We start from the raw sequence: 19,751 nt of genomic DNA, 5'->3' as shown, positions 1-19,751 counted from the left end.
ACTCCTTTCTAGGTGGAACGAACGAGGGGCCAGGGAGCGGGAGATGTGTTAAGGACACCCACATCAGCAGCATTTTGACTCACCAGAATTCCTCACAACGGTGGTAGCCTAAGCTTACTTGATGGATGGAAATCCCCAACTCTCATACACTAGATCAGGTAATTAATTTGTCAATTCCTTCACTTTGGATTTATCATGACCAAAGATTTTTAATATCAAATTTGTTATGATGTTTGGTTTGATAGGGTGATTACCCGTGGTTAGATCTTCTGATAAAGAATATTAATATATTTCGTTTCATTGTGCTACCAGATGTGTGTGATGTATTGTTCTTGATTTATTTTTACAGTACAGTTAACCCATAGTAACAAATCCGCCTCCTTCGCGGAGGTGCTCCACCGATCCACGCCTTAGTGCTCGTTAATGCCGAGCCTCGCCATTACGCTGTACGAGAGAGATTTTAAACTCTCTTGACGGTAAGTAAACCCTTAGTCCATTGTAATATGGTACTGGCGAGGAGGTTTTAAACTCTCTTCACGGTAAAGTAACCCCCTCACTCCTCCATTTGAATTGGTACTGGAGAAGAGGTTTTATAACTCTCTTCACAGTAAGTAACCCCCCCCCTTATGATGATACTAGGGAAGAGGTTTTAAACTCCCCCCCGCCCAATATGATGGTACTGGAGAGGAGGTTTCAAACTCTCTTCACAGTAAGTAACCCCATCGCCCATTTGGATGGTACTGGAGAGGATATTTTAAACTGTCTTGACGGTAAGTAAACCCCTCACCCATTTGGATGGTACTGGAGAGGAGATTTTAAACTCTTGACGATAAGTAAACCCCTCACCCATTTTGATTGTACTAGAGAGGAGTTTTTAAACTCTCTTGATGGTAAGTAACCCCCTCGCCCATTTGGATGGTACTGAAGAGGAGATTTCAAACTCTCTTCACAGTAAGTAACCCCCTCGCCCATTTGGATGGTACTGAAGAGGAGATTTTAAACTCTCTTCACAGTAAGTAACCCCCTCACCCATTTTGATGGAACTGAAGAGTAGATTTCAAACTCTCTTCACAGTAAGTAACCCCCCTCGCCCATTTGGATGGTACTGAAGAGGAGATTTTAAACTCTCTTCACAGTAAGTAACCCCCTCCCCCATTTTGATGGTACTGGAAAGGAGATTTTAAACTCTCTTCACATTACGTAACCCCCTCACCCATTTTGATGGTACTGGAAAGGAGATTTTAAACTCTCTTCACATTACGTAACCCCCTCACCCATTTTGATGGTACTGGAAAGGAGATTTTAAACTCTCTTCACATTACGTAACCCCCTCACCCATTTTGATGGTACTGGAAAGGAGATTTTAAACTCTCTTCACATTAAGTAACCCCCTCACCCCATTTTGATGGTACTGGAAAGGAGATTTTAAACTCTCTTCACATTACGTAACCCCCTCGCCCATTTTGATGTTACTGGAAAGGAGATTTTAAACTCTCTTCACAGTAAGTAACCCCCTGGCCCATTTGATGGTACTGGAGAGGAGATTTTAAACTCTCTTCACATTAAGTAACCCCTCACCCCATTTTGATGGTACTGGAAAGGAGATTTTAAACTCTCTTCACATTACGTAACCCCCTCGCCCATTTTGATGTTACTGGAAAGGAGATTTTAAACTCTCTTCACAGTAAGTAACCCCCTGGCCCATTTTGATGGTACTGGAGAGGAGGTTTTAAACTCTCTCTTGACGGGACGGTAAGTAATTAGGAAGAGAAGATCATTAAAATTTCCAAACAAGATTACATTAGTAAATTCTAATTGAGTGAGATTAGTGTTTTATTTAAGATCTTAAATCAACCTTCATCTTATGCACTTTTCAGACCAGAACTGAAATCCGTTGCTCAAAGTGAAAAATATTTTTAGAGTTACTAAATAATTGAATCCTTTTCATGAATTTAGCTTCACAGGCATTTTGTAGAATACTTTAAATAATTGGTGTGTGGATGTTTTGATGGGTATTAAACACATGCTTTTGTGAAATAGTTTGAATTGGCTTAAATACAGATTTGTATTTTGTGTTCGACTGTTTTAATTGACATAGAACAAAATGTGGTATGTTTGTTTGACACAGACAAGGTAGACATGGTCGTCATGGGGACCGGTACTGGTGGTACACTGACCGGTGTGGCCAGGAAGATCAAGTCACGCTGTCCAAACTGTAAGGTAAGATCATATTTACTGTGTGAAATAATTTAAAGTAAATGTTTAAGAGTGAGAGTAAAATGACATTTTTCATTTTACTGGAGTATTTATCTGTATTTAATTTAGTTCTAATGGTTTTGTTATTATGCATTTTGTGTGTATTATTATCATTCGTCGGCCCATGAAGTAGATTTCACTCCTGTAAATCATACCTGAACTTTTTCTTGAAAGATTTTCATTATTCATTTATTCCTTTATTCATCCAAATAATTTTGGCTAAGACTTAATTTCCTTACCAATCAACTTTGACACTGTGTTGTTAGGTTATCGGAGTGGATCCTGAAGGATCCATTTTGGCTGAGCCAGAGGATCTCAACCAAACGGATGTGACGTCGTATGAGGTGGAAGGGACTGGATACGACTTTCTGCCAACTGTGTGTGACCGTGTGGTAAGTCATGTGTGCCAATGTTGTAAGGTCAGTAAGTGCATTGAATCACCTTTCAGGTTACCAATGGTTCTAATGGCTAACAAAACAATGTGTGTCAACAGTTGGTAGGAATGTTGCTATTGGCAGAGATGGTATGAGGGTTGCTATTGGTATAGATGGTATGAGGGTTGCCATTGGTACAGATGGTATGAGGGTTGCCATTGGTACAGATGGTACGAGGGTTGCTATTGGTACAGTTGGTAGGAGGGTTGCTATTGGTACAGATGGTAGGAGGATTGCTATTGGTATAGATGGTACGAGGGTTGCTATTGGTACAGTTGGTAGGAGGGTTGCTATTGGTATAGATGGTATGAGGGTTGCCATTGGTACAGATGGTATGAGGGTTGCCATTGGTACAGATGGTACGAGGGTTGCTATTGGTACAGATGGCAGGAGGGTTGCGATCGGTACAGATGGTAGGAGGGTTGCTATTGGTATAGATGGTATGAGGGTTGCTATTGGTACAGATGGTATGAGGGTTGCTATTGGTATAGATGGTAGGAGGGTTGCTATAGGTACAGATGGTAGGAGGGTTGCTTTAGGTACAAATGGTACAAGGGTTGATATTGGTACAGATGGCAGGAGGGTTACTATAGGTAGGTACAGATGGTTGGAGGGTTACTATAGGTAGGTACATTTGATTGGAGGGTTGATATTGGTACAGATGGCAGGAGGGTTACTATAGGTAGGTACAGATGGTTGGAGGGTTGCTATTGGTACAGATGGTAAGTGGGTTGTGATTGACAGTTTTTGGCAACTCTGGTGTTATTTCTAACTTGATAGATTTAAAGCCACATTATATGTAACTATCAACAAAATATCAAATTAAATTCGACTCCGATATTGTTAGTATTTGTAGATGTAGTCGATATTAAGATATATTAAAGAATGGTTATAATATAATTTTTAATAACTTTGGTACAGCAGTTGTTGAAAGTTGATACATGTAAACATGCCTTCATTTTAAACTGGTCGCCATAGAAGTACGATTATTGCTGAACGGAAGTTGGAAAGTTCATGACCCGTTTTCGGAAGAGTTCAGACAGACATTACACAGTTACGGTAGTCACATGACGTTCTCGGCAAAGACGTTACAATGTTGGACAACTTTGGCTTGTTTGACTAAGTAGGATTCACCTAGCGATGTTTGATATTTATTTGATTTCGATTTAGTCCTGTCTCTGCATGATTTAAAACAGGATTTTTTTTCAACATTCTTCTAAACGAAGAAAAAATATAAGAAAGATACGGATATTGGGCCTTAAATTTTGATGATGTAAGTTATTTGATCTATAAATGATAATATTTGTTCTATGAATATGATACAACCACCAATGAGAAGTTGTCACATGAAATGGAATGAGATTAAGGATCGATATTATAAAGAGATCGCAATCTTCAACACTACTAGCAGATATATTATGATGTACCAGTAGTGGTGTTCCAATTAATCAAGTTCGTCGAGTATCGTTGGTTTGAAGTGTTTGACCCAAGTTTCGATCATCAGAATGGTCCAACATCATGATAAACAAAAGGATATAATTAGTGGATCAGTAAAACGCAAGAAATGTCATGGAAAACTTGTCGCAATGTACCTGGTGTGTGTTGTCACTTATATCATTTCAAATTTCAAGGGTCTAAACGAATTGAAGAGCGCATAAGCCTTAAATGGTAATCTTCAAAGGAGGATTTTATTTGTGAAAATATAAGCGACCCGAGAACTTATACACCAAAGTGAAATATAATTGATTTTGATCGATCATCGATTGGTTACACAAAAAAGACGATCAATCATAAAATTTCAACCGATTCCCAACACATGTACCAGACTATAATGTTACTGTAATTTTAGCTTTTCACTCATTTTTTTATTTATTCTTATTTTTCTCAGATCAGGATCACTTTGTCTTGATACCCAACAAATCGAAAGCCTTGATTGTCTAACTGTATAAATTGTTTATAATACTAATGAATTTTCAGCTGGTAGATAAATGGTACAAGACTCGAGACAAGGAGTCTTTTACAATGTCACGACGTCTGATCAGAGAGGAGGGTCTTTTATGTGGTACGTATCGTTTTAAATTACACCCACTAGTATTATATGGTATTGGGATGGGAATGAAAGCTATATACATGTTCCATATTTTCCTTGTTAAGAGCGCCCCATCTTACAAAGGTGCCACCATGATTTTTGCTGAAAAAAATCAACTAGTTTCCTACAATTATTCTGGCAGATTATGACGATTTGTCTTTACAGGTGTTAATAAAATAATGTTTTACATCAGTTTGACGCTTAGATAAAATATCTATATCATCTTGAATAAGAACTAAATTTTTTGCATTGGACAACTTGGATATTTTTGCCGGGTGTTTATGCATAGAATCATTCAGATCACGATGTTCTTCTGGTGCATACATTTCTTTATAATTATGTAATTTCAATACTTACTTTACTTTAAAACTTCAGTTTGTTTTAGTAAGTTTCAGACAAATATGAAAGAAAAATCAAGATGGCTATAGTCTGTTTCACAAAAACACATCTACCAGGTTTGGTTTGGTTTGTTTAGTTTTACGTCCTATTAACAGCCAGGGTCATGTAAGGACGTGCCAGGTTTGTTGGTGGAGGAAAGCCAGAGTACCCGGAGAAAAACCACAGGCCAGCGGTCAGTACCTGGCAACTGCCCCACATGGGATTCAAACCCGCATCCCAGAGGTGGAGGGCTTGTGGTACCAGGTAAAAATGGTTTCGAATAACAGCGCCCTCCTCAGCCAATTGCCTGCACCTGGCGCCCTTAATAGGAAAAATACAGTATGTCCTTCGCAAGTTTTATTCTGTAATGGGAGTTCCTGGTTCATTGTCTGTCCATAGTTTGGAGGGACCCTCTGGTTCAATTTAATGTTTTGTGACTTTATCTTGTCGTATCGTTACTTGTTTATAGGTGGCAGTTCTGGAGCGTCCATGTACACGGCCATCAAGGCCATCAAACACTTCGGATTGAAGGAAGGACAGACCTGTGTTGTGGTTCTTGCCGATTCTGTCCGTAACTACATGTAAGTACTTCCTCCAGGAATGATTTGTTCGTTACAGTCTAACCTTTCGATAAATAGACACCGAAATTGGTTTGCTAGACATTTGTTATTTGACCACAGAGCCAAGAAAATGTGTAAAATGAGTCAAAAAGATGCATAATTCTCATGTATAACTATGCATTTCTCAATGTCAGTTTAAATATGATTTTTCTCATTTTTCAGAATTTTTTAGTTGAAATAGAAGTATTTGGTATCTTTTTTAATATCTAACTTCATAAAGTGAAAAACTAAAGCGATGATAATACTTGTAATCATACATATGGTCTACATGTTAAAACCCTCTTGATTTATCATTGGTAATAGGACAAAGTTCCTCAGTGATGATTGGATGAGTCAGAGAGACTTCTTGGAGACGGAGAAGAAGGTGGCTCCTTCTGATGGCAAGTAAGTATGGATGACATGCCACATAGACATGTAGATCTTGTGATACATGGATAAAACAAGTTGACTTCATTATTAGCCCACCTGGTCCGAAGGACCGAGGTGAGCTTATGGGATACGCAGCGTCCGGCGTCCGTCAACAATCAACTTCTTCTCCATAACCGCTGGTCGGATTTCAACAAAATTTGACTGGTAGCATCCTTATGGGCTACTAACTATAAATTGTACAAATGATGGGGCTGACCCCCCAGGGGCCTGAGGGGCGGGGCCAAAAGTGGTCAATTTGGCTATTTCCATATAAACGACTTCTTCTCTGAAACCAAGCATGGGATAGCACCCATAATGCTATGGTAGCATCCTTATAGGGTGGGGATTCAAAATTGTACAAATGATGGGGCTGACCCCCGGGGGCCTGATGGGCGGGGTCAATTTGGCTATTTCCATATAAACGTCTTCTTCTCTGAAACTATGCATGAGATAGCACTCAGAATGCAATGGTAGTATAATTATAGGGTGGGGATTCAAAATTGTACAAATGATGGGGCTGACCCCCCGGGGGCCTGAGGGGAGGGGTCAAAAGGGGTCAATTGGGCTATTTCCGTATAAATGACACTCTCTGCAACTAAGCATGGTATAGCACCCATAACGCAATGGTAGCATCCTTATATGGTGGGGATTCCAAATTGTGCTAATGATAGGGTTGACCCCCCGGGGCCTGAAGGGGGGGGGGGGGGTCAAAAATGGTCAATTTCCATATAAATGACTTTTTTCTCTGCAACTTAACATGGGATTCTCTGCAACTTAACATGGGATTCTCTGCACGCTCATAATGCAATGGTTACATCCTTATAGGGTTTGGATTCAAAAATTTGCAAATGATGAGGCTGACCCCCCCCCCCCCCCCCCCCCCGGGGCCTGAAGGGTGGGGTCAAAAGGGGTCAATTTAGTTATTTCTATATAAACAACTTCTTCTCTGCAACTAAGCATGGAAGAGCACTCATAATGCAATGGTAGCATCCTTATAGGGTTGGGATTTGAAATTGTACAAATCATAGGGCTGACCCCCCGGGCTTTAGACGGCAATAGATGCGGGGTCAAAAAGGTCAATTAGGCTAATATTTTCATATAAATTACTTTGTCTCTGAACCAATGTATTGGATAGCATATTTGTATGGTATCAATAGCATCATTGTATGGTTGTGATTCAAAATTAAACTTTGGGAGTCAATTTTGCTTATTTTTCTAATTGTCAGAGTCTTGTGATAATTACTAAAAAAAAAACCAGGTGAGCGATACAGGCCCTCTGGGCCTCTTGTAAAATGAACAAGGTTCAGCACATTAGCTTTAACGTAAAGGTCTTGGCTCTGACTTTGTTAGATACTGTACACATTGGAAATTCATGTGAAGATAAAATTTCCACTGATTACATGAAGGTCCCTTGACTGGAATAATTCCCCCTGTGTGTAATATTTTTGCATGTATGAATTGTGTAGCCAAAAGTATAAAGGTAAAATAACACCACTGCGAAATTAAGCACTCGTGAAAATTATCAATTTTTACAGTATTTTTCAAGATTATTTCACATACTTTATTCTTACGAATAGTCGGGAGATAAACGTATTCTGTCTTTGAATATTACATAGTTATCTGCCCTTCAACTTGATAAATTATGACGTAATAAGTTGAGTGCTTTTCATTCTAAAAATATGACACTACACTCATCAACACATGACATAACAATTAAAACATACCCACAAGGGCAGATAACTATGATATTAAAAAGAGTATGATTAGCAGTTATATGAATTTACATAATATTGTGTATAACTGTAATACCAGTATTCATGTAGCATTATATTGCCATATTAGTTCTGGGAAAGCTTCTGGTAGCCTGGTTGAAGTAGCTGTATACTTGAACATTTGTTTTCATTTTGTCTGTTTCCGCTGACAGTGACAGGTAAATATACACTAGTCCTGTGGGATTTTGCTGTGCCACTGCTGTCTTGTTCATTTACTCACTTTGTAACATGTAGCTTTCTTTGTTCAACAAAACAATATTTCATTTAGCAAATCATCAGAACAAGTAACCCTTCAACCCCTAGAGACATGTTTAACACTTCAGAACATTTTTTTTTTTTGGGGGGGGAGAGGGGGGTATTTGACATAATAAAATTATACTTAATTACACCGTTCTGTCCCATTCTGTAACTTTATGTCCAAATTTGAAAAGACATGGACACAAAATCTTTCTATATTGTCATTATTTGTGTCATTAGCCGGAAAAAAAAATTTCCCACATATTGAAGGAAATGATATATACTGTATCCAACTTTTATTGCCTTGCGATTTACTTTCACGAATTTTGCATTTCAAGTAAATTTACTGAAGTTTATCTCTGCGAATCAATATCTAAAAATAAAACATCATCTACATTGATAGAAATTATCATTCAATTATCAAATCTGTGAATACTAATTATTACAGTATTGTATTAGTCTTAAACTTACTCTCTTTATCTCATTACCACCATTATAAGATAAAAATGGAGGTGGTTCTTATACTAAGTTGTTGATGTGCAGAATTAATCGCATTGCAGTCCAACACAATGGTCTGTTTGAAATAAAGCAATATGTAAAAAGATATATGTCGGAATAAATAGTACAGTCAAACCTGTCTACAAACACTGGTCACTTGAAAAATAGCACTGATAGCCAAGTATTCTTTGTATCGAAATTGAGCATTTTGGACCGGGTGAAAGTAATCTTATTAAGCAGGTGAAAACTCAAATAGGTTTGACTGTACAGTAAAATATATTTAACACAAACTAGACTCGTTTGCTATTAACAAACATATTTTTGTCTGAATAAATTTGTAAATTTCTCAGGTAATAAGAAATCACCAAAAATTAATTGCTATGAAATTTAAAATGTTTCATATAAGATTAAGCAGAAGCATACAAGTAGATGGTGAAATAAAATTTTTGTGATTGGAAGAAGATGTTATATAAAGATATAAAATACAGGAAATTATTATGTTAATGTGGCAAAAATATGCAAATTTACAGTAATTGGAAGGTTTTTTTTTAATAATTTAGTAAATTTTTAACCTTAATATCATCAGGAAAGATTCCTTTTACTAATACTGTTTAATGTATTACAGTAATATTATATTAATATATTTTCTCGCACCTCGGCCAGGGAAATCTCATATGAAACCCGGTGCTAGATTTTCTATCTCGTCCAATTTTTTTGGTACCTTTACATGATTTTTGCCAGAATTTTACCCCATTCATGTAAGAGTCTGCGCATGTGATGCCCATACTCTCGAATTGGTAACGTCTTGTGCTTCAGATAATCAATATTATTAGAAATATATGCATTTAGTCATTTACAATGCATTGTTTGGTTGTTGTTTTTAATTATTAAAACAGTATGAATTGATTGAACATCTTTATTCTTTGAACTTTTTAACTTCAAACTTCAAAAGTTTCATGAGGAATGACTGAATTCATAGCATAGATGAAATGTTTAATCAGTTCTGAACCAGGAGGCCCAAGACGGGATGATTTTACATTCTGAGTGCATGTACATGTATAAATGGGTCTTGTTATATTTTAGAGGTGCGAGAAAAAAAAATCAATTACCTATAAGTGATGGAGATCAAGTATCTCAGGCTAAGATTTTGGTACATTCCAACCAAGGCGTTAGCCTCGGTTTAGATTACAATGCAAAATATTAGCCCTCGACGGAGATAATCTGATCTCGATAAGTTACAGGTAATATGGAATTTATTAATATATCAATTTTGATTGACTGGAAAATGTTTACCAGTCTCCCAGTATAAGACAGCACAGAATGCCTTTCTAGACAACACATAAATCATCAGAGTTCGTTTTCTGATAATTGTTTTTTTTAATTTTTATTTGTGAATCTATCCTACGACCAAAGTATACTGAATCTATAATTACCTAATAAGGCTTTTGATAAACGTTTTTTTTATGATAAACAGATTGTAATTATACATTTCATTTCTGTATTTTTACTTTTAAGTTTGCCCTGGTATGTATTCAGCATTGACAATTTTGTTTTATTGCTTGATACTACATCATTTTCATTCCATTGATATAATTATATATAATATATATGATTTTCATATGACAGTTTCTAACCTTTGGTGTTCCAGATTATTACATGTTCGTAAATCTAATTTAGTACTGTGAGTTGTGTGTTTGAACAAAATACACATCAATATGTTGTGTGAACCAAAAAAAAAACCAATATATTGTATGAACCGAAATCATACTGTCTCTGTCTTTCCATTCCGAATGGAAAGAGTTTGTTCAGACACATGACCTTGACCTTTACTGTCATTATTGTATCTATAAAGAGATTGATTTGGAGTCTTCCACATCACACAAATAAAACTTTCTTTTAATATTTTCTAATTTAAAATTAAAATATGACTGTGATTCAGACCGATTGGGCTTTCTTTAATATTGGTCAATTACTGTCACTGGTAATTAAGGGGAGATAACTATTGATATCATTCAATTTTACTGTGAAACTGTAATGTCATGATGTTAATACATAATGATTTAGGCAGATTCTTAAGTATATAAGGACAAAATCTACATGTATGTCCTGTAAATTCTTAACTTAGACACTATTGTTTATTTAAAACAATATCTTTGTCACTATTTCAATTATTTGATTGTTATGCTTATAACTAATCAACACATGCACAATCAAAGTCTATATAGTTACCATAAAACCTAGCCTCCCCCCCCCCCATAAAAAAGGGAGACTACCAGTACATCATGTACAGGTTTTTACATTACAATGGTACATGTTGTGTAATACCTTGACACATATTATACATTTATTTGTAGTAGAAATAAAAAATTTGTGATTGTGTTTGTGCATTGCAACTTTTCCTTCTGAACAAATATGGTATTTAAAGCATTAACATATATAAGTGGTTATAAATATTCTTCATATATACTTGCCTACTTGGTATGCAAACACACTATTTTGATGACATGTAATTATGGCCTCTCAGTCCATAACTTAATGTGACTCCTATATCTGTACTGCAATCTTAACCTTATTCTGTTTCTATCTAATTAAAATAAGACTTGTTATTCCGCTCCACTACAATGCTCTACGTTACGCTCCAATACAAGATCTACATGTAAAACGCGCCCTGTTCAGGGTTACCTTAGTATGACCCTGGCCTAGAATGAGAATTTCTTGGGACGAACTAGGAGCCGTTTATTCTTCCGAAAGATTCATCCACAAGGAAGATTATATAGGTGACACGCTGATTGGCTAACTGTAGGGGTCATGCTGAGGTGACCCTGAACAGAGAGTTGTTAGATCTTGAATTGGAGCGTATCATAGAGTATCATAGTGGAGCAGAATTATTAGTCTGATTTTAATTAGATTGATTCTGTCTATGCACATTATAGAGTACAGTTACTAGTTATATTGATGTAGTGTCACCAAATGAATTTAAGCATGAGCAAGCTCTCCCCCATGACTCACTATAGTATTGTGGGATCGCACAAGTTGCGAAAACGTGTTTAGGTGGCCATCATGAATTAAACATCACAGTAAATAAAGCAGATGTGTTCTGATTGTAACACGGAGTTACTTCCCTTACAGGTAGGTTTCTGTTGTGATGTCACTATTTTGTGAGCTAAAATATGCAAAAAAAATTTCTCTGAAAAAGGATTATGTTTCGCTCACAAACACATGCCACCATAACCAATACTTGTACCTATCAGCAAGGGCAGATAACTCTACTGTGTACAAGCACTTAATCTAAAAAATATGTACAGTCATCTTTCCTAGTAAACTTCACAAACATGAACAGGTCTAGAGTGACTGAGGCTCGAGACTCTAAAGATGCTCCATCGCCGACAGAGCATATAAATGATACTCATCATTTGAACAATAATTGGCATTTAATCGTGTTTATGTATACATATTAGCACAAAAAATAATATTAAATCATTTATTTTGCTTTTTGTGTATGCCCAATTAGTGCTTCTTTCCATATAGGACATAGTGCCATGGATTTTTTTCGGGATGCAATTAATTATTTTTAATATTTTTATCTTGAAGTAAAATAAGAAGCTCAAACTTTTCAATGGTGGTAATGTTGTAAAGAAAATAACTTTTATTACTGAAGAAAAATAATTAATCCTCTGATCCTGTTTTTGATAGAGAAAAAAATACCATTTGTCAGCAGTGGAGCATCTTTAACTATATTACTTAACAGTTATTTTGTCACTTTTTAACAGGCAGTTTATTACATTGTTAGCTGTTAGACATACTTTGAGGAAGGTTGCCCTCTTTTTCCTTCTTATCTACCGACCACTCAGACATTAACTGCCCAATGTGTAAACTAATTATTACCTTTAGTACTATTTCTTGACTTCCGCTGGTTTTGGTTAAACTTCAAATTGCTTTAAGGTTATATCCCATCAAACCTAGAAAATAGAAAAATCCTCCTTTTTTGAGTTTTGCTTCAGTTTACGGTAGTTTTTTTTTTTTTTTTTTTTCTCAGTGAGAATTGTACCAATTGATTATACTATACCATAGAAAGTTGTTTTTTTGGCATCGAGGTGGACCTTATTACCGTTGCAGTGTTACTGTGTTAATATCACACCAGCGTAATAATACATCTCACTATTTCTTTGGATTCACAACCTGACCACGCTTTAATAACAATTATCAACAACCTAACAATTTTTACATTTTTTCATTGAAACCTTGTATTAGAATAGTAAAACAATTCCAATTAAGTAAAATGGTAATTTTTTCTGCAGAGAAGACAAAAGTAGAGAGGAAATTTGTTTTGCCTGTTTTCTGACACATAAAAAATTTGTAATTAAAAAAAAAATGTTTTGTTGCTGTTCAAAATATTTTTTTTTAATTTTTTATTTTTGTAAAATGTAAACCTAACAATTATTAATTTTGATGATGTTGGTTTGTATTAATTGATTTTAGCTTTCAATTAATACGTGATGCAAAATTGTCTGTAAAAATGAAAAAAATACAATTTTAATCAATAAATAATTAAATTTTTCCAACAGGTGGTGGGATATGAGTGTTAGTGCCTTAGACCTCCGTGCTCCACTGACCGTGACTCCAAACGTAACTATTCAGGACACGCTTGATCTACTGAACCGTGAAGGGTTTGACCAGGTACCTGTGGTCAGTGATTCTGGGTAAGAATGATTGAAATATTGAGGGGTGAGGAGAGTATAGATAAATAAATATGAAGACTTTTTTGTTGGATAGGTATACAGTTAATATAATTACATATCTGATAATTTGAAAAATACCAAACATCTATTTTTGATGTTGATTTTTATCCCCCGCCCAACGAAGTTGGCGGGGGATATACCAATGGGTTCCGTCCGTCCGTCCGTCCGTCCGTCCGTCGGTACGAATGGTTTCCGGAGCATAACTCTAAAACCAGTAGAGATATTTCCACGAAACTTCATACACACATTGGTCTTATGGTCTAGTAGTGCCTTTTGCTATTTTTAGGTTTTCATTTTTTGTATTTTTTCCGTAACCATGGAAACATTGCTGAAAATATCATATTTTTGTACCAGGTTCGTTTCCGGAGCATAACTCTAAAACCAGAAGAGATATTTCCACGAAACTTAATAGACACATTGGTCTTATGGTTTAGTAGTGCCTTTTGCTATTTTAAGGTTTTCACTTTTTGTACTTTTTTCTGTAACCATGGAAACATTGCTGAAAATGGCAGATTTTTGTGTAAGAATCGTTTCCAGAGCACAACTCTAAAACCAGCAGAGATATTTCCATGAAACTAGACACATTTATGGTCTAGTAGTGCCTTTTGCTATTTTTAGGTTTTCATTTTTTGCACTTTTTCCGTAACCATGGAAACATTGCTGAAAATATCATATTTTTGTACCAGGTTCGTTTCCGCAGCATAACTGGAAAAACGGTTGAGATATATGCACAGAACTCCATAGGCACATTAGTCTTATGGTCTAGTAGTGCCTTTTGCTATTTTTAGGTTTTCACTTTTTGTGCTTTTTTCTGTAACCATAGAAACAATGCTGAAAATATCATATTTTTGTAGCAGGTTCATTTCCGGAGCATAACTCTAAAACCAGCAGAGATATTTCCACGAAACTTAATAGACACATTCTATTTATGGTCTAGTAGTTCCTTTTGCTATTTTTAGGTGTTCACTTTTTGTGCTTTTTTCTGTAACCATAGAAACAATGCTGAAAATATCATATTTTTGTAGCAGGTTCATTTCCGGAGCATAACTCTAAAACCAGCAGAGATATTTCCACGAAACTTAATAGACACATTCTATTTATGGTCTAGTAGTTCCTTTTGCTATTTTTAGGTTTGCATTTTTTTGCACTTTTTCCGTTACCATGGAAACATTGCTGAAAATATCATGGTAAATGTTACTTTGCAAAACTCCACCCATCTTTGTGTATATAGTCTAATATAAATGTCAAGGCTGTATACCTGATTCAACAATTGCAGCCCCGCTCTACTTGAATTATACTCCATCTTTCTTTAGCTCAACTTCCTTTTTTCTGTTTTTTTCATACACATAAGTCTCCACAATCAAACTTACTTCAGCTTTGATATCTCCATTGGCGGGGGATCTGAATGACTATGTGCTTGTTAATCTTAATATGTTGATGAAAAGAAATTTGACATTAAATTATTTATTTACAGAGACATCATGGGAATGGTTACCGTGGGCAACATGATGGCACAGGTCGTCAAGTCAAAGGTCAAGCCTTCTGAACCCATTTCTCAAGTGATGTACAAACAGTTCAAGAAGGTTGGTATTGGAATCCCCTTAAATCAACATGTTTTCTCCATAAAAGAAAGTGAAATATTGTATAGCCGATTTTTCATGCAGGCCAAAATTTTTGCTAATTTATCTATAAAAAAAGAATATTTTAAATTTTAGCAGTTTCATACGATTTGACTTTAAGGGTATACATGTATAATATGATTCAACCATTTTTTAGTATTTCTCAGATCAAAATTTTTGTTATCATAATATTGTCCTGCGAAATCGCTAAAATACCATCCCTGCAAAAATAACCAGCTGTAAAGTATATCTATTTTGATAGTGCAGTAAAAGTACATTAATGGGATGGATGGGGACACAGAAAAGTCATTTTTGCAAAATGTTTGAATGTGATAAAATCATGCATTGTTCACAGATTTACAAATACATTTGTGTACAAATGAAATTTTTTTATCATAAATAGGATTTACAAATACTATCCCACGATCATAATTGTGACTTCCACCAAAAATATTTCGATTCTGACATGTACTGTATCCTTTTACAGGTGAAGATGGACATTTCCCTTGGTCAGCTGTCCCGGATGTTGGACACTGACCACTTTGTCCTCATTGTCCATGACCAACGCCAGTGTAAGTCCTTATCACATGTGTTTCTGTACTTTTCTCATGAAAACAAATTCCCATAGGTAGAATGTTTCCCCATGCCATCTAGATCTACTGAGTAACTTTTTGGGCTAATTCAAAATTCAAAATTTAATAATGAGAAAAGTTTAACATAACTGATACATACTACATATTGAAGGGGACTTACTTGTAGTTGAGTCTGATATCCTGGCGGGTCAGTCATTTAGCAGAGTCCCTCCCAGATATGTAGTAGGTTCTGATATCCTGCACTGGGTCAGTCATTTAGCAGAGTCCTGGTTGGTCAGTCATTTAGCAGGGTCTTCCCTGACATGTAGTAGTGTCTGATATCCTGCACTGGTGGGTCAGTCATTTAGCAGGGTCCTCCCTGACATGTAGTAGTGTCTGATATCCTGGTGGGTCAGTCATTTAGCAGGGTCCTCCCTGACATGTAGTAGTGTCTGATATCCTGGTGGGTCAGTCATTTAGCAGGGCCCTCCCTGACATGTAGTAGGGTCTATCTAATATCCTGGTGGGTCATTCATTTAGCTGGGTCCTCCCTAACATGTAGTAGTGTCTGATATCCTGGTGGGTCATTCATTTAGCAGGGCCCTACTTCACTTGTAGTAGAGTCTGATATCCTGGTGGGTCAGTCATTTAGCAGGGTCCTCCCTGACATGTAGTAGGGTCTATCTGATAACCATGGTTGGTCAGTCATTTAGCTGGGTCCCTCCCTGACTTGTGGGGGTCTGATACCCAGTTGGGTCAGTCGTTTAGCAGGGCCTTACTTCACTTGTAGTAGAGTCTGATATCCTGGTGGGTCAGTCATTTAGCAGGGCCCTCCCTGAGTCATCACCAATCTCTTTACCAAAATTGTCAATGAACATTTGGCATGCTTGAAAAGAGTGGCATTTGTAGTAAATTTGTATAATAAATTAATATCTGGTACCAGGTGCAATTACATGTAGGAAACTGTACTATTTATTTCTCCATTAACAGATGAAGGACCAAGTAAAATGTCTAAGAAGCAGATGATTTTTGGCATAGCCACACGAATTGATCTTTTGAACTTCATCACCAAGCAACCAGTCCATGAAGCCTAGACATGTGACATAGGCCTTATAGAAAGTGTTTGTAGGGAGGTCTAGCCAATGGAACCACCATGCTTTCTAGCTGTATTTAGTGCTCTGCTGTAATATTAGGGACACGAAATAGTGCACTGAAAATATATTGAAAAACAGACATACAGTAAAACACGGTTATAACAAACCTCTTGGGACCAACAAAACAACCTTGTTGTAATTATAATTTGTTATACAGATAATGCAGATATATTATGGAAACCATGATGAGGAATGAACATTTCTTTGTTATAACCTTGAATTCATTGTAAGCGTGTTCGTTATAAACATGTTTTACTGTATGATAAATATATTTCCTGGATATATAACACATGTAATAATAATTTATCTTGGATCATACCTGTTTTAATATACATTTATCCTTTTTATCAGTTAACCAAGACATATAAATGTTTATTATGATTTGGGGATAAACTTTGGTTGTGTTTATTATTTTTCTATTGACTTTAAGAATAGCCATTTTGTTAATAAATTACCACTGCATAAAAGCTTATAGCAATCTGAATTTACCTTGTATCGGTATGTGTATATATATACATATACTTTTTTTGGTTTTGAGTCCCCAAATATCTGCGAATTTATCCAGTTTGCAAACAAAATTTCCTTCATACCTCAATGAAATAAAAAAATTGATGCTTTATATAATATAAAATATAATGTTTAATATTGTTTAGTAGCAAACATGAAATAACGAAAACAAATTTCCTCAACATTTAATCTAAAGTTCACACATGTATTAGCTGAAATATACAGACAATTAGATACGTCTTATTATTTCCTTAATTACTTGTTCAAACAGTAAGCCTGTCTAAGCAACCACCTCTGTAGAAAGACCACCTGCCTAATAAGGCCACTCTCCAAGCGTCCCAAATGCTCGACACTAACAAATTTGACTGCGGCCGGTGTATAAAGATTTTTAAAACAGTTTGTGTTTTTGTCCTTAATTAATTGGGAAATTTTTAGACATGTTTTGACTGTGATGTTTGTTGCAACATGTAATTTTATTTTGCAACAGAGGGAATATTACATGCAGTATACATAAATTTATAAAACTTTTTCATTCTAATTCTATAGTATTAGGGAAGGGATGAACGCACAAATCTCAATAATCTGCCTTCTAAATTAGTGTTGATTCTATTAAACAATTTATATATCATATTTAACAGTAATCTAGCTTGTTTCAGAAGGTACATATTAATCTTACTGTTTTTTGTTACAAGGGATTATTTTATTACATGTATACTGTAAATAGTAATACCGGTATGATTTTAAATGTTTTTCGGTGTGAGTGTCCAAGCTTACGATATATATATATGCTTCTTTACACGAACCTCTTAACAAGAGACCTCAATTGTTTCCTGGTGGTATTGAATTGTTGCTTACATTTTTTCTATACTCGTTTCTAATGAATAATGTTTAGAATTGGATTGCTAGTAATCTATTATTTTCATTGTGTCAAGAATCAAGGTTACAGTGATCTAATTGTCACAAGTTTTATCAGTAACTGTATAATTTCTAATTTTACACTATATCTACTGACATATGGTAATTTGTGTCTTGAAACAAATATTTGTTGTGTCACATGACAAATGTTTATTGCTTCACATGACAAATGCATGTTGTGTCACATTACAATTGTATTTTTCATCACATGACAAATGCACATTGTGTCACATGAAAAATGTATATTTTCCACATGACAAATGTATGTTGCGTCACGTGACATCGTATTTTTCAGTACATGACAAATGTTAATCTACAAAGTTTTTTTATGACATGGACCGCGCGTTCCATTTATTGATTCGTACCAGTTGTACTATATTGATACGACACTGCCAAATGGAATGCGTTTGGATTTTTCCATGATGGTGACACCTATATAAAAGATACGCTTCGAAAATAACAGACAAGTACTTTCGATGTTAACAATAACATGGACATAAAAGTAATACCTGAAAAGTTTCGACATACAATTCATATAATTTTATCGAATTATGATTTACGGTCTTAACATTTAAACAAATAGTAAAATATTATTACATAATAGTAATATATATATATATATTTATTATACCTCAAATTCACTGAGTTTTACAAAAACTTTAAGCTTTAGATTTTAACAAACACAGGAGACAAGACAAGAATATTTCACTTAATGCTTATTGTGAGTATTCTTTTTTTACAATGCAATGGTAATAAGAGCTTTTGAGTAGAAGCTGATATGATATGCTATTTTACTTCCGACGGTGAGTTTTTGACTTTTGCTAAAATAAGTTAAAATTTTTCAATAGATTGCAAAAAAACATAGTTTTGTTTCTAGACTTTTGGTATAATAAAATAAATCCTACCTGCATTAGAGGATGACAGTGCCTAGTGTCACCCTGTATTATTATTGTCAAGTATTTTTTGTGCATTTTCTCTTTCATTGAATATGTTATATTATACATATATATGTGAATCTCATGTTAGTGATGCTTTTAATGAACAATATTCCTCAACATTCATCTATTTTATTGTCTAATTTAACTATGAAATATGAAAATATTTTGTCATGCTGAATGCAGTATCCAGATAAAATCATCCCGTAAGAATCTCCTATTTTTATCCTGGTTTGATTGGAATCTCTCCATTGTTAGCTTAATGCAATATTTTTGACTAAAAGTGCTTTGAAATCTTTATTTTTTTTTTACTTTGTTGTTTTCATGAATTGTTTTGGTTCTTTGGGCAACGGTAACGTAATCATATTTCTGAATTGAAATAAATGATGTCTTGTGACTTACCATATTGGAGTTTGTTATTCAAGGCATTAATAATTTGTCAAGTGTTTTATTAGAGCATACATGGTAGTTTCTACCACTGACCAAATTAACACGACGTAATTGTGAAAAAAATGTCTGTCCAATTGTACCATCATTTCCTTACATGACCATAGCTGTTTATATGACGTTAATAAGTCAAACAAACAAACAAAAAAGGTGAGAAAAAGCATCATCGCC

At 35.3% G+C, this 19,751-nt stretch overlaps 2 protein-coding genes across 2 annotated transcripts in view; both read left to right on the top strand.

Moving 5' to 3' along the window:
* Positions 1-19,537, top strand: part of LOC138317533 (cystathionine beta-synthase-like) — a 144,300-nt gene extending 124,763 nt beyond the window's left edge. Inside the window, exon 17 of the transcript XR_011207773.1 lies at positions 17,943-19,537. The gene's annotated coding sequence lies outside the window, so the exon portion shown is untranslated. The remainder of the gene's footprint in view (positions 1-17,942) is intronic.
* Positions 461-19,537, top strand: LOC138317534 (cystathionine beta-synthase-like protein). The gene is made up of 10 exons (XM_069259276.1): positions 461-476; positions 2,129-2,220; positions 2,523-2,648; positions 4,668-4,752; positions 5,627-5,738; positions 6,081-6,161; positions 13,258-13,392; positions 14,906-15,014; positions 15,538-15,622; positions 16,613-19,537. Exons 2-10 carry the CDS (start codon positions 2,140-2,142, stop codon positions 16,714-16,716), a joined length of 918 nt encoding a protein of 305 aa, XP_069115377.1. The 5' UTR covers positions 461-476; positions 2,129-2,139; the 3' UTR covers positions 16,717-19,537.
* Positions 19,538-19,751: the final 214 nt, after the last annotated feature.

Source organism: Argopecten irradians, chromosome 3 (assembly GCF_041381155.1).
Source record: "Argopecten irradians isolate NY chromosome 3, Ai_NY, whole genome shotgun sequence".
Classification (NCBI taxonomy): domain Eukaryota; kingdom Metazoa; phylum Mollusca; class Bivalvia; order Pectinida; family Pectinidae; genus Argopecten; species Argopecten irradians.
The sequence above is the reverse complement of the archived record's forward strand: the minus strand, read 5'-3'. Positions and strand labels throughout refer to the sequence as shown.